The 22,021-nt window shown below is 34.6% G+C and overlaps 3 protein-coding genes and 1 long non-coding RNA gene across 5 annotated transcripts; 3 read left to right on the top strand and 1 right to left on the bottom strand.

Annotated features, from left to right (window-relative positions):
* The first annotated feature begins 57 nt into the window (after positions 1-57).
* LOC111903692 (peroxisome biogenesis protein 22) lies at positions 58-2,565 on the top strand. Its single transcript, XM_023899440.3, has 8 exons — positions 58-440; positions 859-1,095; positions 1,189-1,236; positions 1,418-1,474; positions 1,612-1,713; positions 1,839-1,904; positions 2,006-2,107; positions 2,245-2,565. Exons 1-8 carry the CDS (start codon positions 348-350, stop codon positions 2,344-2,346), a joined length of 807 nt encoding a protein of 268 aa, XP_023755208.1. The 5' UTR covers positions 58-347; the 3' UTR covers positions 2,347-2,565.
* Positions 2,566-3,315: 750 nt separating this feature from the next.
* On the top strand, positions 3,316-7,134 carry LOC111903691 (uncharacterized). Its single transcript, XM_023899439.3, has 10 exons — positions 3,316-3,737; positions 3,859-3,986; positions 4,777-4,824; positions 4,909-4,968; positions 5,287-5,370; positions 5,641-5,745; positions 6,007-6,120; positions 6,216-6,316; positions 6,452-6,563; positions 6,812-7,134. Exons 1-10 carry the CDS (start codon positions 3,344-3,346, stop codon positions 6,938-6,940), a joined length of 1,275 nt encoding a protein of 424 aa, XP_023755207.1. The 5' UTR covers positions 3,316-3,343; the 3' UTR covers positions 6,941-7,134.
* A 1,556-nt stretch (positions 7,135-8,690) lies between these two features.
* Positions 8,691-11,349, bottom strand: LOC111903689 (uncharacterized). Its single transcript, XM_023899438.3, has 4 exons — positions 10,414-11,349; positions 9,384-9,914; positions 9,067-9,242; positions 8,691-8,964 (listed from the first exon to the last, which is right to left on the bottom strand). Exons 1-3 carry the CDS (start codon positions 11,158-11,160, stop codon positions 9,132-9,134), a joined length of 1,389 nt encoding a protein of 462 aa, XP_023755206.1. The 5' UTR covers positions 11,161-11,349; the 3' UTR covers positions 8,691-8,964; positions 9,067-9,131.
* On the top strand, positions 11,139-13,736 carry LOC111903690 (uncharacterized). 2 transcript variants are annotated; one of them, XR_006185542.2, is made up of 3 exons: positions 11,139-11,278; positions 11,573-11,629; positions 13,366-13,736. It is a non-coding gene; the product is annotated as an uncharacterized LOC111903690 (long non-coding RNA). The 2 variants fall into 2 exon arrangements; XR_002854255.3 differs by lacking the exon at positions 11,573-11,629.
* Positions 13,737-22,021: the final 8,285 nt, after the last annotated feature.

Below are 22,021 nucleotides of genomic sequence, written 5' to 3' on the forward strand. Positions count from 1 at the left end.
TACTAAGTATGGCTTTTAGTATTTGTATTTGACTTTGAGACGGGCATATTATTAATTTCGATTTTGGACGGTATATTTGATATGAAATGCGGAAACCGTATTTTCTTCTCACAATCACCAGCGGCTGCATAACCCTCTGGCTTTACCATAATCAACAAACATCCGATTTCAAGAATCTTTTCCTTCATCAATCAAATCCTCCACCCTCTTCGTTAAGATCCAGCTAATCTTCCGCTTACACTCTCTTTCGATTTTCTCTCTCTCTCTCTGGAATGATGACAGATTGAAGATCTTGAGTATTCGTCTCTTGAGTGGGCGTGCAAAACAAGACGACAATTCGTACAGGCATGGCTGACTACTCAAAGGAAGATTTTACACAGCTCATTAAGAGAATCGGGGCTTATCTATCCGACAAAGTTTCCAAGGTTCTCAACACCCAGGTCCTAATTTCTTCTTTTATCTTCAATCTTCATTTGTCTACCAACTGTTTGATGAAATGATTCTATGAAGTTTCGTTTCAAGATCTTTAGCTGTTTTGTTCTTTCCAATTTGTGTACAAATTGGATTCAGGTTTTATTTTCCGATCATTAAAAAACCTTACAACTTTCACGAGTCAACCAAATTGGGAAATTTCAATTCGAAAAGTTGAATTAGGTTCAGCGATGATAATCGTCGTCTGTGTTTTCAACTCTAGAGACGACTTGTACCTTCCATCGTCTTCTAGTCTCGTGATTCTCACATTCACGTGCACATAACACAACCCGTGAAACAAAGCTACTGACATTGCAGTAAAATTGACTTCTAGTCCATATCTACCAAAACCCCTTTTATTCTCACAAGATCCCGACATCTTTACAGGATATAGGGTCTGTTTGGGCGATAGCAGGACTTGCAGTTGCAGTAATATTCACATGGCGATTGTTGAGGACACCAAGTGAACCTCGAAGAAGACAACCTAAACATCAAGCTCCTTCATCTAGCAATTCTGGAGTTAATAGTCATCCAGATGCAAATTTATTTCCTTCAGGTGTTACTTCATCTTATGAAGATTCAAGAGCTCAAACTGTTATCGATGAGTTTTTTCAGCCTGTAAAGGTAAAATCGACAATTTGAAAACCTTAATTTTGGAAAATTTAAAACCCTTAAATTTAACAACCCTTTATTCTTTATTTCTTATTGTTGTTACAGCCTACTTTAGGACAAATAGTCAGACAAAAATTAAGTGATGGAAGGAAGGTATGCATATGGATGTTTATTAATTATTATTAGTTATTACAATGAATAACATGAAAGTGCTTTGATGATAATATTGGAAACAAGAAACACCATATATATAATATTAAGAAAAATAAGTTTACACATGAATTTTCAACCAAATATTATAAATCATAATGATATCATGATTTTGTTATAATAGGTAACTTGTCGATTGCTTGGAGTTATACTTGAAGAAAGTAATCCACAGGAGCTTCAGGTATTGGATAAAATAAATATTCATATCATTTTATCAATTTAGCCACTTAACTATTATTTTTTTTTTTATGATTATTATAAGTTATAAGTTATAACAATACTTTAATCATTTAAGCGTTCACTAATTTTTTTTAACAGAATCAAGCAACTGTGAGATCATCTGTTTTGGATGTTCTTTTGGAGATAACAAAATTCTGTGACCTTTATCTCATGGAAACAGTTTTAGATGATGAAAGTGAGGTATTATAATTTATATCTTTACTTATATTGTGGGTCCCATTTATGTGACATAAGAGAATTACAAAGTACAAACATGTTTACTTTGTTATCTTGTTGGCTAATTGAGATACTATTATTTGTTGCAGAAAAAAGTTTTAATTGCATTAGAAAATGCTGGGATTTTTACATCGGGTGGTTTGGTTAAAGACAAGGTAAAAAGTAAAACTAATTAGTAACGATTTTTTAATTATCATATCTAGGGTTTTGACATTGAAAAGTCAAAATTTGACTTTTCCTATAATTGGAATTTCAGGTACTTTTTTGTAGCACAGAAATTGGAAGAACGTCATTTGTTAGACAGCTGGAGCCAGATTGGCATATAGACTCGAGTCAAGAAATTACGACTCAGTTGGCAGTATGTATACGTAATTTTAAATTTTAAATATTAATATTATGTCAATTTAACCTAAATTATAAAAAATAAAAATATTGTTATTCATGTTACGAAATCTAATTCCATAATTTGTTACATTTTTTGTTATATGATAACAGAGGTTCATCAAGTATCAGCTTCACATCTCAACAAACAAAACCGAACGAATTGCTTCTAATGTTTTCAGTTCTTCGTCATTGGAACAGTTTTTCAGTGGTTGACTTTTGAGAATTGGTCAACGGATTTAATTTTTTTTGGGAATTTGTGCCTTATATGATGTTATATGCGCATTAAATGCTCACATGAGGCTTGATTTAGTGCAATAGATTTGGTCAAATATATTGAATATTCCAATTATTATTGTGGTATGTGTAAGTTTATTTATGTTATAATCTAAATGATAAAGAACTTGTAGATCTTTATAAATTAGTTGTTGGAAATTTATGGTGCGAGAATAAATGAATAGGGTTTAATGTAAGAAATGGCAACATATTTTTATTAATGTATAATTTTTATATTCTGTTGAAGCTTGAAAAATCTATGCAATTATAGCAATACTAATGGATGATGCTCTAGTAAGAAAAAATTGAGAGTGCAATGTTATGCTTTGATAAATTTTTTAAACTTAATGCCTTAATATTTGAAACAATTTAAGTACACAATGCTACACCCTAATGGAATGAAACTAGGATGATGTAAGTAATAGATAATAATATATATATTTTTGTATGTTATAGCATTATATTTTCATTTGCTTCTATTATAACATATTATAGTTTTAATTTTTTTTCCTTACTAATGCATTATATTTTTAAAAAATCCAACTAGTGCATTGTACATCTAATTCTGTATGTTATTAGGATGTTATTCTTTGAATTATATAACAAGTGTAACAACAAAAGTTGTTTTGTATTTCGATAAAATGCTATAGTGAAAAGAATTTATAACTACAATATGGCAATAGGAAAAACAAAACTAGAATATTACTATAAACAAATCAAAGTACATTTTGTATTTCTTGTATTTAATCTATTATGTTGTATGCTTATGTATACAATTTGTAGAAAGATATGTAACCTTTTTTTATCTAGAAGGACTTCATTTGTAAATCGGTCTTTATTTAGGGACCGTTATTGTAAAATTATTTTTACCTATAGACGGTTATACCAGTACATGTATAAATCCCAGCGTCATCGATTCTCTTGAAGAACACCTCATATGAGTGGACTAACTCAGTCACGCGCCCTGGTCAACTCGGTCGAGTTGCAACTATCGAAACCCCAACGTAACTACAAAATCGCCTCTTCATCGCTCGTCGGATTGTTACCCCGGAAAACCCCCAGCGGAGTATCGACAAGAACACGCATTTTCACACTCGAACACACACTACAACAATTCGCTGCACCTTCAAAACTCCACCGACGATCCACCGCTACTCTCCGCAACCGTAATTTGACGGCGATGGATTCAGATTCGCATCCGCACGCGCCGGAACTGGATGCAAGAACAATTACAACCTCCGATGACGGAGCCACCTCTTCGAGCTTGGATGATCAGAATGTTGTTGTTGCCAATGGAGAAAGTCGCGATGCGAACGACAATGAAGTGGAAGGTGCGAATTTATTGAATTATGTCGTGTTGATATCGCATCATTTACAGATTTTTGGTAATTTATACAACAAAGTACAATTAAATGTTTTACTGAGGAAAAATGAATTGAAAATGTTGAACAGTTGAAGGTGGGCAAAAGAAAGTGCTTCCTGAGGAGCTATCACGGAGTGTTGTGACGCTTTCGTGTGAATCCTCCGCTGAAGGAGGAATTTGCGAGGTTTATTTGGTTGGAACGGCGCATGTTTCTGCGGTAATCAACTTGTTTTAGATTAACTCAATTTATTTATCACGTTCTTAATCTGTTTAGTTAAATGAATTGAATCAATTGTCCATTTCTTCAATCGATTTGCTCACTTATCTTGATATTTCATGAAGAATATCTGAGTTGCTTTTCTGGATTTCTAGTTTCTTTAGCCTCCTATAAAGTCCAAGAATGTTGAAGTTGCTAGTATTGTTTGCTTAGTTGAGAAGCGAAAGATATAAAAGGTCAATGTTGATCACAATGAATTACTTATATTGTAAAGAACATTGCTTAATCTGCACTTCATGTTCCAACTCTTTTTCCTGCTCAAAAGCTAATCTGTAGGAAAGTGATATGTTGATGATTGAGTTGAAGAACAGTTCTGTTGCCTCAGGTTAAATGACTAGAAGCCTTACAAGATTTTAATCAATAACATTTACTTTTGAGAAGTTGATTCATGGAAACTTTGGTGCTCAATATGTCTTGTGTTTCATCATCAAGTTATTGAGTTTAAGGAAGTTCATGAGGAACCCCTGATGGATTTTTAGTGTTGCAATGTGATGAAATTGAAGTTTCAACTCAAGTTTTTGTTCAAGAATATCTGCCTGTAGGATAATAAGTAGAATTTTGTTTCAGAAAATCTACGGATCTGTTATATTCTTTGCTACAGATATACAAATATAATGACATAGGGAACATTTCCAGGTTTTAAAGTTTCAAGGTGCTTTGAGTTTGTAAAATCCCATGAATGACATATTGCTACTTTTGACCTATTGATTATTCATCGTCGTTTCTGTAGGAGTCTTGCCAAGAAGTTCAAGCTGTAGTCAGTTTCTTAAAACCACAGGTGATTCTCTTTATAACTCATGACACTTTATTGATGGATGCACCTTTTACCATATAAATTTCACTACACAATAATAAAATGCAGGTTGTCTTTCTGGAGTTATGCTCAAATCGTATGGCAGTTCTCACTCCACAGAATCTGAAGGTCATTCTGTATACTTATCATCTACTATTTTCTCTTTTTTTATTGTTAAAAACCCAAACCAAAGAGTGTTAAATCATAAAAATGACCAACACAAGTAATATCCTTTCACAATATGACATCACAGTTTCGTGAAGTCCATTTTGCAAAATGGGTTGTTATTTTGTGATAGGATACCACCCATTATGATCATTTTAGTGATTAACCTAATAAAAAAATCTAGGATCTAATTTATATATTCCTCTGAAAAATTATAATACATAGAAAAATCTCACATTAGACTATTCCTCTTGCAAATGTACTGATTCTTAGGGTGTGCAGATACCTACAATGGGAGAAATGGTGGATTTGTGGAAGAAAAATCACAACATGTTTGGAATACTTTACAGCTGGTTTCTAGCTAAGGCATGATTTCACTCTTCAAATGTTTAACTTCAAGAAATAGCAATGTACTTTCATTGATTTGTTTTATAATATTAATATCATCCTACTTCCATTCTTTCCTATAAAAATTACAATGCCTTAATAATAAAATAACTGAAAGTATGATGCTATAAAAAAACATAACAAAATCAAACCACAGCAAAAAAAAAAAAAAGTTAGGGACCAAACATGCAATTTTAACCAAACCATAGGGGCGATTTCAGTAATTTACTCTTATTTGTTTGTTTTCAGGTAGCAAGTAAGCTTGAGGTTTTCCCTGGTAGTGAGTTTCGTGTTGCATATGAAGAAGCCATGAAGTATGGTGGCAAGGTTATTCTTGGTGATCGTCCTGTAAATGTAAGAAATAACAATCTACTTTTATATATTTCCTTTTTCTTTTTTTTTTTATTAAAAAAAACAGCCTATTTTTATTTTTTCATATCATAAAATTGCACATTCTGAAAACTTATCCACTTATAGCAATATCATCCAATTACAAAGCAAGTTATCATTGGTAGATTTTTCAATGTATCAATAAGAAAAAATAAATTGAAAGTACAATGCTGTGTAATTTAACAAAATATATAAATCTTTAATGTTTATGTGATGGATGAACAGATTACATTACGCAGAACATGGTCAAAAATGCCCCTATGGCATAAAACAAAGCTGATGTATTCCTTGATGTTTCAGTCAATATTTTTACCAAGCTCCTCGCGTCTTAATGAAATGGTATGTGCCTCATTCTCATACAAACTAAACGAGGGCATATTTGTAAAATGTTCATCTTATGTTTATGTGTTTATATATATATTTGTTGTTATCAGTTGAAGGAATTGGATGATGTGGACATGTTGACACTTGTTATTCAAGAAATGAGCAAGGAGTATCCCACTCTAATGGAAACCCTTGTACATGAACGTGACAGGTTAGTATCTTCTTTACTTGAATATCATTGTTTTTATAATATATATAAAATCTTTACTTGATAATACATTTTTCATGAGTTTTTTTTTTTTTGTTTGTCAGATAATTAATAAAATAAATATGGTTTTGGATGTAGGTATATGTCATCCAGCCTGTTGAAAATAGCAAGTGAGCATAGTTCAGTGGTTGCAGTTGTTGGAAAAGGCCACCTTCAGGGAATCAAAAAACATTGGCAGCATCCTGTTGAGGTCACCAATTATTTTCCATGGTTATTACTTATTTCAATAATAATAATAATAATAATATTTTGATAGCTAAATTGATAACAAAAAAATAATAATCAACAAATGGTAAACTACATTGTGCTTTTCTGTATCTGAAACTGGGTAACCATGAAACATGCATCTATTAAATGTTAAAAAGTATAATGGTTAAATTACTACATTGTGAAATTTTGTTTTTTTTGGAATGTAAGGGTAAAATGGTCATTATGCAGGTGAGAGAGCTTCTGGAGTTGCCTACAACAAAACCAGCCATTTCGGTGACAAAGGTCCTGTCAACGGTTGGTGTAGCTGTTGCTGGGGTGGCCATTGTTTCGGGTATCTACCTTTCAAGCAGGAAATAATATTTTCTTTCCGATATTACCCTTCTTTTTTTATTAATCCAAACGAATTTGATTTCTGTTGCTACTTTTACATCCCTGACAAAAAGAAATGAGAAAGAGAAGGATAAAACATACAACAAAAACATGTGGGTTTTAGATTGGAATAATCGTCAAATTTGTTTTTAGTTACAAAAGAATACATGGTGTTTAATTTACTTTGGTTTTATTTATCTAAAAAAGATTAAAAAAATAAATAAATCAGACAACCAATTTATTTTCAGTATGATCGGAATGATTTCACTTTTGTGAAGGAGATAAACCTTTTTTGTTTTTTTTTGTTTTTTTTTTTTTTTGATTTTATGTAACATGTTGAATTTGAATAGTGTACCCTAAGACAAAATTTCCTCATTTTACAAGGTGTTATATAATTCTAACCATCGGAATGTGTCATATGAGTAGAGTGGCACAAAGACCAGTTTTTTTTTGGTCAGAAAGTAACACTAGTATGACAACAAATATAAAAGCCTTGAATGAAATATGAACTTGTTAGCTAAGGATTGTTTGAACATAGCAAGATGATGAGTGCGACGTATACATGATAACTTGATCATTAAAATGTCGGTAGTGAATCAAATTTAAGTTTTTAAGCATGAACATAATTTTTGTTGTTACAAACCGTAAAAATTAAGAAAACAACTTAATAAAAAAAAAAAATCATTTTGATGGTGTACAAGTATTGACATAAGATCACAAATGAATTATTATGAGTTTGTTTTGTTTAATTCAAGATGAATTGATGAAATGATGATGTTTTACAAGATTTTTTGTAACTTCTGATGTTTGATTTCAAGTTGAAAATACGAATTTTTGATACTTGGATATATCATAAAACTAAAGAGAAGTGAGATCGAGATTGTAGTGTGATTGAAATCGTGTCACTAGTAGGATTTAAAAAAATGTAAGATCTTATGTTCAAAATCAAGATTTTGAAAACCTTGCCAACAGTAAATGAGACTTACGGTTACGGCTTTTAGTAGTCGATAACGTTAGTAAGAATTTTTGTGTTTTGATGCAATAAAAGAAGGGTTACGGCTTTTAGTAGTCGATAACGTTAGTAAGAATTTTTGTGTTTTGATGCAATAAAAAAAGGGTTACGGCTTTTAGTAGTCGATAACGTTAGTAAGAATTTTTGTGTTTTGATGCAATAAAAAAAGGGTTACGGCTTTTAGTAGTCGATAACGTTAGTAAGAATTTTTGTGTTTTGATGCAATAAAAGAAGGCTCAAAACACAACAAAATTCTTAGCAACTTAAAAAACATTTTTGATTAGACATTTCATTCTTACATATTTGAAAAGGCTTGTTTGAAAGTGTTTATTATACATAGAAACAAATTTATCCGTCTATGACTACTCTAATCCTATAATCCCAATGAACCCGTAGGCTTGTTTTCTTCTTCATAACCAATGACGTACACACCGATTTACCTTTTTTCTCATGTCTTTTTTGGTCATTTAATATGTACAAATATAATTTGTCAAATACTTAAAGATATCTCCAATTATTATGTATTAACACCATATTAATTAGTCAAAGATATCGTATATGTTTATAATCACTTTTATAAAAAACCTCAAGCTGTTGTAAATTTAAATGAACCAGCCTTTCTTGTTTTCGTTTTTGTAGAAAAGCCACTTATTGTTCTTTTAAAGTTTATTCTTGGATAGAGATTGGTCGTACACAAGAGTATCACAATAAAATACAGACACCTAATACACTAATCTGCTGTACTTCTGTATTTGACCAAAACTTTCACCTAATACAACTTTTTGTTTCACATTAGCTAATGTTACAATATCCTAATAAATCAACCAATAGCCTTGTATACATTATTATATATGGAATTTTGATAACTAACCTATACTGTAATCCACTCTGCTTTTGTATTACAACAAGAGCTCGAATGCTCATTTTTCGTAACCAAGGCCTCTAAAAGTGCATTCATAGTGATCCTGAATAAGAAGGACATTCACGTCTTTTTGTCCCACTGAAAGTAGACAAACGTGGCCCGTGTGAACAATATTTTATACCATGTCTTAATTTCTTTGAATGGATTTCACAAAAAAAAAAAAAAGCTAAACCAAATTACCTTGTATTTTGAAGTAGGCAATTGAGAGGATGCCTTGCCATTAAGTCCCATGATATAAAAGAACCTTATTTATGCATCGCAATTAATTCATCTTTTTCACACCGCCGCAAAGCAATAACCATGGTTTCGTTGTAAGGCGGTAAGATTTCACAACATTGACGACGGGGTGTGGTCACCTAGAAGAGTATATAGATGTGCAAGTATTAAAGTACATGTCAAATGTCTAAAATACCCTTTTGTAATGATAACAAAGCGCAAAAAACACACATCTATCAAAATATCAAGACCATAATCAAAAGGGATAAATATGCACATACCTCTTGGCTCTCTTCATCGAGTTTTCTCGAGAAAACCTTGATTTCAATCAAATCCCGTATCGCATTACTTCTCGAGCAATTCACCGACACATTTCTTTTATACAAACTATGAAACTTATCCGTATCATAAACAACCCCTTCCAAGAAAAAAGTATCCGGACCTTTACACACATCTTTATAATCTCGTGTATTAAACATATGAAGTCTCGAAAAAGCATTTTCTTTTCTCCTCCATGATCCAAATGTCTTTTGAATTTGAATCAAATCTGGAAGGAATTGATTCCCTTCAAACACTTGAACCACATAGCCCCAAGAAACCGATACCGTGATTGAGTTGGAAGGATCATAGCACACGGTTTGTTGAAGGATCCGAGCGGGATCGTGTTTTACAGGTTCGAAAAGACGTTTGACCGCTTCGAGCTTGGTCAAACCGGGAAAGATGGGATCTACGAGGTCGAAGTGGTGGAGGGATAATAATGGTGATAATGGATGTGCCGCAAGGATCCCGAACATGTTGCCTCGAATGTCCACCTGGCACATGGTTCAAGAAATTTTAGTTATTTTTCTACAAATCAGTCTTCTGTGTTTGACATATATTGGACTGAAAGTCATGATTATCCTCTTTGTTGTCTTCATTGGAAATAATCCTAATAATTATTTTGCTTTCTAGGGATATTTGGGATATTTTTAACGACAAAGATAGATATATTTATATCTTTGTAGGACAAACAAATGATCAATTTTTTGCCTCATGGAACCCTCTCAAAAGATACTACTTTCATATCTAAAGTGCCAAAATGTGTAAAATACCTTTTTCACACAAGTGAAAAATGTCCAAAATACGTTCTAATTACATGTGAAATGTCTAAAATAACCTTTACTCTCAAATCAAAATAACTAGCTAACTTAAATTTATTTTGAAGAAACGTCGAGTCAAATTGAAATATAAAAAATCATGAAAAATCTAAAATTTGAATGTTTTTTTTTCATCTATGAATTTTACAAGGTCAAAGGGTAAAGCATTTTTCACCTGATGAAACCCTGGTTCATGGGTTAACTCAACACCAAGCTCCACCAAGCATGAATAAACCCTAGAATCGCTTCCGTACACATGGGGATACCTCATCAAACACGAATCCAAAACCCTCGCCAAAACCCTACCCAACGATCTGCTGATCGCGAATCCACCGCCGCCGAACGCCATATTAAACGAATGCTGGAAGTTCTGTTCGTAGCTTTCCGACATACTTCCGATGTAAAACCACCGTTCATGATCGTATTTCGCCAGAACCCTAATTAAATTCTCCGTGAAAAACACCGTATCGTCGTCCCCAAAAACGTACCACCGAATATCCTCCGATTCATTCGATTCCACCGCTTCTTTTACGATCCGCGCGACACGAATTGCCGACCGGAGTCCGCGCGGGAAGGTGTAGGGGAACCGTGACGTGTCGCCGGAGATAATTACAGGAGGTAGATCGGAATCGGAGTTGGAATCGGTTACCGGGCGGTCTAGAAAGACGATTGCGTTTGTGGAATTAGGTTTGTACCAGAGACGAAGGTAGGGTTTTCGATTATTGTATGATTTGTGAGAAGATGCGATGGAAAAGAGGATGTGGCGGATGGTGGTGGGAGGAGGTGTTACGACGGAGATGGCGGTGGGGGTGGTAGGGATTGGGGTGGTGAGCGGATGCGAGAGGAGATAGAACAGAGACAAACTTGAGATGATTAAGCACAAGTCTTTGATATTTGATGGTACGATTCTGAAAATTGACATTTTTGGTGGTTGTGGGTGTTCTTGATTTCCCGGCGGTGGTTGACGGCGGTGGATGGGGTTCTTGGTTTCCCGGATTTAATCAAAGCATAAAGAAACAGGGTAAACGGTGGAGTGCAAGGTACAACTTAATAATGCATAAAACATGTTTCTTTATAGGAAATAGTACAACTACTACTTTGCTTATTTGCGTCAAAAGTTCATTGCAAAATCCTTTTTAGAAGTAACTTAATGTGCATTAAATGCCAAGAAAAGAAATTAATAAGTCTGGTGTTACTTTAATTTTGTTGGTTTTTATTACTATCAATATCATATTTTTGAAAAAAAGATAAATCAGATTAATTTTACTTATCTCTTTCATATGCCAAAATATACAAATTAGGTTAAATTAACTCCGTTTTAATAATTTTTGCAGATTAATATGGTGTTTTTGTAAATGTCATCTGCAAAAATGTAGCCTCCAGAATTTGAGGTCATAAATTGCTTATTTATTTATTTTCCTTCATTTTATAACAAATGAATTATAAAAATTCTTTACTCTTAAATATCTAAAATCTGAAAACTCTCAAACAATGAGTTGGTTTTAATATCATATTTTTAGGTTTTGAGAGTTTATTTTAAGGTTACTGTTTGAATGTTTAGTAATCAAAACGCAAGTTTTGATCAAGAATAGACATTCTCATTAAAAAAAAATATAATGAATAGCACACATTTTCGCATCTGTGAAAATGAGTATTGCCGTTATTTTATTAGTGAGAATAGACATTTTTGCAAATGACATTTGCAAAAATGTAAACTTTTAGTATTTTTTTTCTTATTGAGAATACCTATTTTTGCATATGACATTGAAAAAATGTCATATTTAGAACTTTAGATTAGAAATGTTATCTATAAAAATCCTCTCTAATAAATGAATGTTTTTTTTTATCATCTGTCACATTCTCGTTCAATTTGCTAAATATTATTTTGTGGTTATTTTGAATTAATTTATTTTCCGTATGTTCGAGTTTTTTTTTTTTTTTTTTTTTCTATTTTATTAAATTCCATATAATATTTTAATATAATAATTACAATAAATGGATATCAATTTTATTAATTAACTTACTTTATAATTTAAAAATTCTAAAAATTAAATTCAATTTTATTAATGAACTTATATTTTCTTATAAATTCAAAGTTCTCAAATATTTAACCTTTATATATATATATATATATATATTTTAATTAACCCATATAATATATGAGTGTCGGCTAATATAATATCGTTTTTGTTGCGGTTTGTACTTTTAAGAATATGTGTCTTGTTACCAAACTAAGAAAATACTATTTATGGATTTCCCAATACACCGGGTGGGTGCTTATGGAGAATACATGCCCTTTCAAGTTTCAACATTTATCAAGAAGTCTCGAGAATAGATTTAAAGAAAAGACCTGAAAATTTGTTGGTGTATATAGAATGACATTCTTTAACATTGCTAAAAAACTTGAATTCAAATTGCCCGATTGCCACACCACATACAACATTTATGTAGTCTATATTTAATTAACTTATTATTTTTAGAAATGAAAATTTTGATTTTCGCAGCTATTATATAAAATGGATTTTATACTGGATGAATAAATATTCTAAATAAATTTTTTGTTAAGATGAAGAAACACGACTCCATTAACTTACCATTTTTTTTTCGTTTTTTTGCCGTCTAATTTACAAAAGTCCAAAACCATGATAGTCTGACTGGTCAACGCCTTCCGGCACATGTAAGCACGTGTCGCAAAACCCATTAAAGTTGGGCTGCTTCACTAACTAAAGTTGACCTTTTATTATTATTTTAGTGTCGTAAAGGCCCATTAAAGTTGAGTGGTTCTCCGTTCTCCAAACACTTATTAAACTTTTTATTTATTTATTTATTTTATTTTTTATTTGTTTGATTTAAGGCTAACAAAACTACTTTCTTCGGTCATTTCCCTGACCGAAGGTATATTTGCAACCTTGCTTTTTTGCTTTTAGTTATTTGATTTAAAACTACAGAGATGAATTAAAAAACGTATTTTCAGTATTTATTTTGTTGTAGTTAAATGTTATACCAGAGTAACTAATGTAGGTGTTAATATATCGATTAGACACACATAAAAAATGCCGGTTAAATTTTTTTATAAGTTGGAATTAACCTACTTGGCTAACACCTAGCTAACATGTTTTTATAACAGAGGAGATCATGAGTTTAATCTTTAGATACCAACTCGCCGATCAAAAAAATCCATTACTTTTTGTACAAATTCTTCTTTGGAAATATTGCAGTCTTTCAAGCTGTGGCGGAGTTAAAGTTAAAATAAAGGGGTAACACAAACTTGTCGGCCGAAGATGGTCGCCGACGACAAGCGACAATAGTGAATGACGGAGGTTAAAGCACCAACGAATCAGTGGAGCAACAACTTGAGAAGTCGGTGATCGATCACCATTTTGTTTCTATTCCACGTTCATTTTTTTTAAATATCAAATGGTATAAGATTTGGACAGTGGGATATTTCTTATTTCATAAAAAGATTGAGCTTAAACATTTTGGACCGTTTTAAAAGAATTTTGGACCTTATATATTTTGGCTTTATAATATAGTGTAGCCCATATTTTTAAGCGGGGTAGCACCGCTTTAAAAGAAATTTGGACCTTAAATATTTTGGCTTTATAATATAGTCCATATTTTTAAGCGGGGTAGCACCGCAATATTAAAAAAAATTACGAATACTTCTATGCTTCTAGACGAAATTTGAGGGGTCACATGAGCTACCCCGTGAGCTCATGTGAATTTGCTAATGCTGTCAAGCAACATGATGCAAGTTAGACTATGTAAACTTCCACTACAAACAAACTCAATCGAAAGGTGGAGATGAATAGTTTTAGGTGACGTTTGGTTTGCAAAATGTTTACGAAGGAATTGAAATCTTTCAGACATTATAATCTAATTACATAGTTTGTTTGATTGACATGAAATGAAATCGAAATCCAATTCCATATTATGTTTGGTTGGAATGAAATAAAATTTGAATGATGTGAAATGACATAATTTTACTTATCTTTTACTTAATTTTAACATTGTTTTATATATTATATGTGGTGGGCGATGGTGGTGGTGGTAGATGATGTTGGCGGTGGTTGTGGTGATGAATGGTAGCAGTTGTGTTATAGCGGCCTTAGATGGTGGTAGTTGTGGTAGGTGGCTGCGATTGTAGAAAATACGACCGCAGATACCAAACCTACGAATACCAAAAATATTATCGCATTTTTGGTGATTTTCTCAGGAATTGTCGGTTAATGAAGTACGATGCTATTTTTGACATATTTTGAGTTGCATCAAGGAATTGCGATCGCAGAAATAGGATATACGATGACATTTTTCTTCCTGATGACTTTTTCAACCTTGCAAATCCTCGATCAACACATGTGAACACAAATGTCCAAAAATGCGATCATATTTTTGGTTTTTCGGCATGTTTCGGATGTTATTCTACAGGTTAAGCATTCCAAGTCATTCCTCAGTTTCCTTCTTCATTTCTAACTCCATTTTAGGTTCCAAACATGCATCCAGCTGCTCCCAAAGTACCGCTCTACTCGAATTATCTGAAAACGACACAAAAACGCTAGTAGTACGAGAATTTTGACAAAAGACATGAACTGAACATTATTTAAACTAATGTCATGCAAATGTTCAAATTATGATGCTAAATGATAATAAAAACAATCCTAAAAGATGCATAAAATGAAATCTATCATGGTACAAGAGATTTGATTCATTTGATCTCACATGGCTACACTCGGAACCAATTTGACAACCATGTCTACTCAAATGAATTGTCACCGGATTCCTACATATATCTGTTGCTATATGTTGATGACATGCTCATCGTAACCAAGGACATGGCTGGAATAAATGACTTGAAGGTGTTCCTAAAGAATGAGTTTGAGATGAAGGATTTGGGAGTAGCAAAGAAGATACTTGGGATGAGGAATAAAAGGGATAAATGAGCAGGACGGTTGTGTGTTTTTCAACAAAATTACATTGAGAAATTTTGCTGTCTTTCAATTGTGATCAGTCCAAACCAGTTGGAGACCCTTTAGCGGCTCACTTTAAACTTGGTCCAAATATTATACCCACAACTAATGAAGAAAGGAAGTACACGAGTAGGGTTCCATACTCTAGTGCTGTTGGAATCTCATGTATGCAATACCATAATTGATTTGGCTTATTCAGTTTGTATGGTAAGCAGGTTTATGAGAAATCCAGGGAAGGCTCATTGGGAGTTGTAAAGTAGATCATGCGACACTTGAAGGGAACAAAAGAAGTTTTCTTGGTGTATGGAGCTAATACGAAAAAGGTGACTTGGTTGGATACACTGACTCTGATCATGGTGGTGATTTGTTAAAGCGTAGGTCACGGATGTGCTACATATTTAGTTTATTCGGATGTGCCATCAGTTGGAAGTCAACGTTGCAAGATACCGTTGCGTTGTCTACAATTGAATCCAAATACATGTCTATGACAAAAGGAATAAAGGAAGAGATATGGTTGATCATCCTTATTTAGAGTCTTGGTTTGAAGGTGGAGAAGCATGTCTTACACTGTGGTAATCGGAGTGTGCTAACTCTTGCAATGTAATGTCCCAAAAATACCGAGTAAAAATTTCATTTTAAATAAGTTAAAGGCATTCATTCATTATTCCAAAAGACGATTAGAGTCAAAGTATTTTCAAAACATCAGAATAATTTGTAAACATTTAGTGCAAAATAGAACTCTAGGGGAATGTAGTGCGATCAATCAATGCCATTCCTTTTGAAAACAAAATACCTGAAACCATTAACATAAACTGTAAGCACAAAGCTTAGTGAATTCCCCAAAGTACCACATACCAAACATACAACTGGACCTAGCCCTGGGGTATATTCCATCCTAATACACAAATATGGGCCTAGCCCTAGGGTTTATCTCAACCCTATCAAAAAAATTTGGGCCCAACTATGGGGATCACCTTAGGGTTTATTTCAACCCGATCATACAATAATGGGCCTCACCCTGTGGTTTATTTCAACCCGATCATACAATAATGGGCCTCACCCTGGGGTTTATTTTAATCCGATCATACAAACATATAAAAGTCACATAACAACAAGCATTCTACATAACAAAATAATGGGCTGACATTGGTGCCTTTGACCCATAGATACAGTAAGAAGACTCACCTCACAATCTGAAAGAATAGTTGCACTGATGATTTCTCCAAAAGCTATCTCTACCGGTCACCTATACAATTAACAGGGACCCAAATCTCAAACTATAATTTGAATTACCCAAAATGCCCTTAGGTCAAACTTGGTTAAAAGTCAAAAAGTCAATGAGTTAACTCAAGCTGAGTTTGCTCGCATACTCAGCTAATATACCCAACGTAGTGCACTTCTCTCGGCCAGAAAAGGGGTCTCAACCAGGTACGCCCAGCGTACTCGACTGCCACTTTCTCCTTTCTATTAAGTGCTTAATCTATTAAGGCACTTCGACCAAAACAAATATCTAGTTGCAAATGACGTTCTAAGTCATAAAGTTTCCAACTTTAGGACTTTCCAAGTCTAGAAAGAGTCCAACAACTAAACCCTAACTTATTACACAAACCAAAACCTCATATCTCATGCATGAAGAAAGGGAAGGGACCAAGATCACATTTTAATGACTCCTAATAACTCCATAATGGATCAAGTTTCCAACTTTATCCATTAGGATGGTCTAAACAACCAATATATAGTCTTTAAGTCTCAAAGGGATCAAAAATGCATCTTTCTCAACTTAATCCATTAAGTCTAAGTATCCAAACTTCAGATCTAAAGCAAAATGATGTTTAGATGGATAAAGTTTCCAATTTTATCCATAGCAAGGTCACAAACTTTCAAGATCTATACTTTATGTACTAAAGTGACCAAAGAGCTCATAAAACCCAAAACTAGCTAGATCTAAATAATACATCATCAAGATTCAAGCTTTATACCTTCTAAAGTTGAGAAAAGCAATATAGGCTTTGGATCCACAAGCTTGAGCTTCAATAATCAACAAGCTTGAACTTCTCTTTCATCCAAAATGCTCTCAAAACACATAGAAAGGATCAAGATTTTATCTAGGTAATAGGGTTACATGTTGGAGGCTCAAGATGGTGGAGGTTGATGTTATGAAGGACCCCATGGGGTTAGATTCCTTAAATAGGGCTAAAAACCATGAAAATAGTTTTTTTTTTTGGTAACATTCATGTTTGGTAAGTTCATATTTTAGCCCTTTATGCAAAATTCCTTTCATTTTGGTCCTTTATCTAGTAAGTGAGGCATACTAAGTGGTACGCTTGGCATACTAGCCCGATGCATGATCGTGGATTCCATGCACGTATGCGGGGCGTACGTGGAGTATGCATGTCATACACAGGCCTGAGACAAACCCTAATTTTTATGGTTTGTGCCCTATTTAAGCATCTTAAACTCACCTCATGGGCATTTTAGACCAACCTCCATATCTTCTAAACCCTAACTTCTCCCCAAGCCTGTGTTTTTGTGCTTTTGAGCCCTTGTGAAGAATTTTGGTGTGTTCTTGTGAATTTTGAAGTGGTAGAAGGAGATTGAAGACTCATTCCTTGGAGTAGAGCTTAAAGATCCAGAGTTAGCATCATCATTTCGAGCCATTTGAGGTATAAAGTCCTAAACTTGTCAACTCATATGTATATCTAATTTTGGGTTTGTTTATGGCTTATTTTGGTCCATTTTGGTTGGTTCTTGTGAGTAAAGATTGTTTCAGAAGTTTAACCCTTAGATCTGGATGTTTTAGGGGTCCCTTATGCATAAAAATGCAAACTTTATGGAGTGTTGTGACCCATGCATGTATTAAGACCTTTGTTAAGCTCTTTTTGAGCTCTTGAGCCCCATTAAGCCATGCATGCACGTAAAGTTGGCAACTTTACGTGATAAGTTACCTTTAGGTACTAAATCTAAGAGTTTGGATAAAGGACTTAATGGTTTAAGCGCTTAACGGAGTTGGAAGGCACACCAGGGAGTATGATGTGCGTACCCAGTTGGTACGCTACGCATACTAGCCCCATAAGGAGTACACTAAACGTACGAGACGAGTACACCCTACATACTCATCAAATGGGCCTGGACTTGACGTTTTTGATATTAGGCCAATGTTTGGGCTTTTTTGGTTCATCAAACTTCTGTGATGGTGTAACACCAAAATTTTCAAACAAAATTTTCAAATTTCGTAGTTCAATATAAAAATCAAAATGTATCTCAAATCATAAACATTCATATCAAAATATAAGTAATCAAAAACATCTCCCATAATCTCATCAAAATACTCCAACAATGTGTACAATCAAGCTGGCGCCTTCCCGCGATCCTCGTTGGTACCTGAAACACATTTCACACAACACGGTAAGCATAAATGATTAGTGAGTTCCCCAAAATACCACATACAACACATACGCCACTCAAGGCTACAATATGACCCTCTGGTCGATGTGTCTCAGCGGAACCCTCCAGTTCTGTATCGTTGGGTCCTCCGACCCGGTCTGTCTCGTTGGACCTTCCGGCTCGGTCTATATCATTGGACCCTCCGGTCCGGTATATATCACACAACATACATATATCACAAGCACATATACACAAATAGCACATAACATATAAGACCCTCCGGTCTGCTCAGGGTTTCCACACTAGGTAATGTATAGTGAGAAGACTCACCTCAGATGTCTCGGTAAATCTCTGACTCGGTAGAAATACGATCTATCCTCCGCCTAATCACTTAAAGTAAATACTCTCATAAATATAACTATACTCAACCCTCTCTTAGCACCCTCAGAAGGGTAAAAGACCATTTTACCCCTCTCCTGGCTTGAAGGCCACATTGTTGACCAAACCCTAAAAGTCAAAAAAAGTCAATGGTCAAACTTTGACCCGACTCGTCGGGTGCACTTTGGCGACTCGGCGAGTCTACATGTGTCCACTAACTCTTTAGTCCTGCTTGGCACGTCGAGTCACTCCCCTTGCTCGACGAGTCACACCTGGCATGAATCGCGGGGCCACCCCGACTCAACTCGCCGAGTCTCAAGAACAACTCGGCGAGTTCCGCCTTGAACTCCAGTCCTCTAATCCCCCTCTGACTCACTAAGTTATTTCCCCAACTCGGCAAGTCTACTCACTGAGTGGTTTACGTGAAACCCTAACCCTACTCGCCGAGTCTGATCTTTGGACTCAGCGAGTTCATGCCATGCACAAACTCCATTGACCTCCTGAGGTCAGATCTGTTCCTTTAATCCATAGATCTGGCCTTCCTAAGTGTGATAATCACGTAAAGTTTAGACCTTGACACTCATATATCATCTAGATGGTATCACTTGGTGATTTAGCCCCAAAAATGACATCCTAAGTTCATGGCTCCCAAAATAACTCATAAAGCTCCAAGGGTTAAGGTCTCTGGACCTCTTTGAGTCCAGATCCAAAGCATAAACTCGAGAAGGGACCAATTGCTCCACATAACCATCATCTAAAGGGGTTAGAAAACCCTAACTCTAAGAATAAACACCAAAACTGAAGAAGGTCCGAATAAATACCTCAAGATGAAGTCTCTGAACTCTGAAATCACTAGAATCGCACCTCCTTCAGCCTCCCCTTGCCTTGGTCACCTCCTTTATGAAATTACACCAACAAAATGATCAAAAATGGCCTCTCCTTCCTCACAACCGCTCTAGATCTCTTAGGGTTTCTCTCTGGGGTTTGGTAGCCGCAAATGACGGCCCTAAGGGCCTTTAAATAGGTCCCAAACCAAGAAAATTAGGGTTTCATTAAACAGCGTGGACTCGCCGAGTCCACTCATGGACTTGCTGATTTCAGTCATGAACCCGGATGAAAATCCGCGACCCTACTCGGCGAGTCTAAGCACCAACTCACCGAGTCCCTCCACAAACTCCAAAATAAATGAATAAAATAATATACCTGGGAATCCGGATGTTACAGATGGTCTTGGACTAGCATGGTTGGCTTCTTTTAGATTTTAGGCCCATGAAGGGTTTGGGCCCAATTTGGAAGATTGGGCCATAAATGAGCCTTGGGTTGCTAAGTAGAATTTGGGCCTTTTTAGTAGTTGAATCGGGCCTTGACCTTAGGACAAGTTAGATAAGGGGGTAAATTGGTCTTTTTCCCTGGTTATGGGCCTAATTATTAGACTTGTGATTATGGATTGAGACCCAATTAATAAATGCATGTTTTTGATATTGATAGAGCGGGGATTTAATGAACCAGCAGCCAGAGATTTATTTGAGTGATTCTGTAGCTTGAGGTGAGTTTCCTCATTGTGTTTAGTTGGTTGAAGGCACCAATGCTGGCCCATGGTTATTATGCTTAGGATGCTAGATGTCTGGGTGACTCTTGCATAGGTTATGTGTTTGCATGTTTACTGGGCAAAGCCCGATGCTAGGAGGCGCCCGATGACCATCTTGTATGTTATTTATATTTGAGATCATTGTATGTGTTATGTATATGTGTTTAGCTGGCAAGACCCGATGTCGGGAGGGGCCTGATGTGTTGGAATAGTGTCTAAGCCCGTAACTATATTTGGTATGTACTTGACCCGGTTGTGCATGGTCCTTTTGGGTTGCCTTCTCCAAAGCAACTTGACAAGGTAATTTAAGGAGAAAGAGAGAGTATTATGATTTATTATAATATTATAAGAATAATATATTAAAGGAGAAATCATATTTATTTAATTAGTATTGGTCATAAATTAATTAAGAATTAATTTAGTGGTCAAAAGAGATTAATTGAATAAAGGGGTATAAACTGTCAAATGTGTGATAGTTGAGTTTTAGGTTAAGGAAACCTAATGGGCTTAAAATTATGATGGGTAACCATCATATTTTCTTCCAAGGGCCTTATTCCAGAAGGTTCCATGGGCTGCTTGGTGGTTAAGCTGTCCATTAGGGTTTAGAGTGAAACCCTAGTAACCTGTAACTATAAATATGACCCCTAGGGCATGAATTCGGCTACCACTTGATTCCAAGATTGCCCTAGGCCGAATTCTAGCCTCCCTCTCCCTCTCTCATATTGCCTTCTTGCTTGTGGGGTTTGTGAACCATTAGAGGAGTTGCATTTGTGACTCTAGGCTCAAAAGAAGAAGATATACAAGATCTAAGCCAACAATTGAAGAGGTAAACATCTAGATCTGATTCTATATGTTAGTTATGTTGTTTATATGCTAGATTAGGGTTTGTAAGTCTTGGAATCAAAGCATGTTCAATAGTGAAACCTAGATCCAAGCATTAGGGTTTGTATGAGCACATAGGAATGTTTCTTATGCATAAAACTCATCAGTGGTATCAGAGCTTTGATTGGTTTCAGTTGTATGTGATGCTTAACTGCTTTATTTGCTGAGAAAACGATTTTTGGTCCCTGCCCGACTCAACTCGGCGAGTCACTACCTGGACTCGGCGAGTCCAGGCTTGACTCGGCGAGTCAGTTCGTCAGAATTAGGGTTTTTCGGGTTTTTGGCTGCTGTTTTGACTTGGACTTGATGCTTAATTGTTTTATGAAGTTAAAATCCGAATTTTATCTATATTAAGTGTTTATCCTTGCCAAAAGAATAGATAATTTCAAATCTTTTTAAATATTAGTTATTTATGTGATAAATATGGATTATTTAAAAATTATTTGGTAATTATCTAATGACTAAAATTAAGATTAGGTCAAATATATATAATTATGAAATTAATTGGTTAATTTGAATTATTTGTTATTTGATCCCTTATGTTTTGAAAAGTTCAAAACTTGCCCTCAAGTTTTTGAAATTTG

The sequence above is a fragment of the Lactuca sativa genome, chromosome 8 (assembly GCF_002870075.4).
Source record: "Lactuca sativa cultivar Salinas chromosome 8, Lsat_Salinas_v11, whole genome shotgun sequence".
Lineage (NCBI taxonomy): Eukaryota > Viridiplantae > Streptophyta > Magnoliopsida > Asterales > Asteraceae > Lactuca > Lactuca sativa.

What these genes read in the sequence shown, in the direction of transcription:
- LOC111903692 (XM_023899440.3), top strand. Translation starts at nt 348, where the DNA reads ATGGCTGACTACTCAAAGGAAGATTTTACACAGCTCATTAAGAGAATC. An exon ending in CCAAGGTTCTCAACACCCAG is followed by an intron (nt 441 to 858) that starts GTCCTAATTTCT and finishes ACATCTTTACAG; the next exon opens with GATATAGGGTCTGTTTGGGC. An exon ending in AAATTACGACTCAGTTGGCA is followed by an intron (nt 2,108 to 2,244) that starts GTATGTATACGT and finishes ATATGATAACAG; the next exon opens with AGGTTCATCAAGTATCAGCT.
- LOC111903689 (XM_023899438.3), bottom strand. Translation starts at nt 11,160, where the DNA reads ATGTCAATTTTCAGAATCGTACCATCAAATATCAAAGACTTGTGCTTA. An exon ending in ATGAACCAGGGTTTCATCAG is followed by an intron (nt 9,915 to 10,413) that starts GTGAAAAATGCT and finishes ACCATGTGCCAG; the next exon opens with GTGGACATTCGAGGCAACAT. An exon ending in TCGATGAAGAGAGCCAAGAG is followed by an intron (nt 9,243 to 9,383) that starts GTATGTGCATAT and finishes ATACTCTTCTAG; the next exon opens with GTGACCACACCCCGTCGTCA.
- LOC111903691 (XM_023899439.3), top strand. Translation starts at nt 3,344, where the DNA reads ATGAGTGGACTAACTCAGTCACGCGCCCTGGTCAACTCGGTCGAGTTG. An exon ending in GAACGGCGCATGTTTCTGCG is followed by an intron (nt 3,987 to 4,776) that starts GTAATCAACTTG and finishes TCGTTTCTGTAG; the next exon opens with GAGTCTTGCCAAGAAGTTCA. An exon ending in TTGGTGATCGTCCTGTAAAT is followed by an intron (nt 5,746 to 6,006) that starts GTAAGAAATAAC and finishes ATGGATGAACAG; the next exon opens with ATTACATTACGCAGAACATG.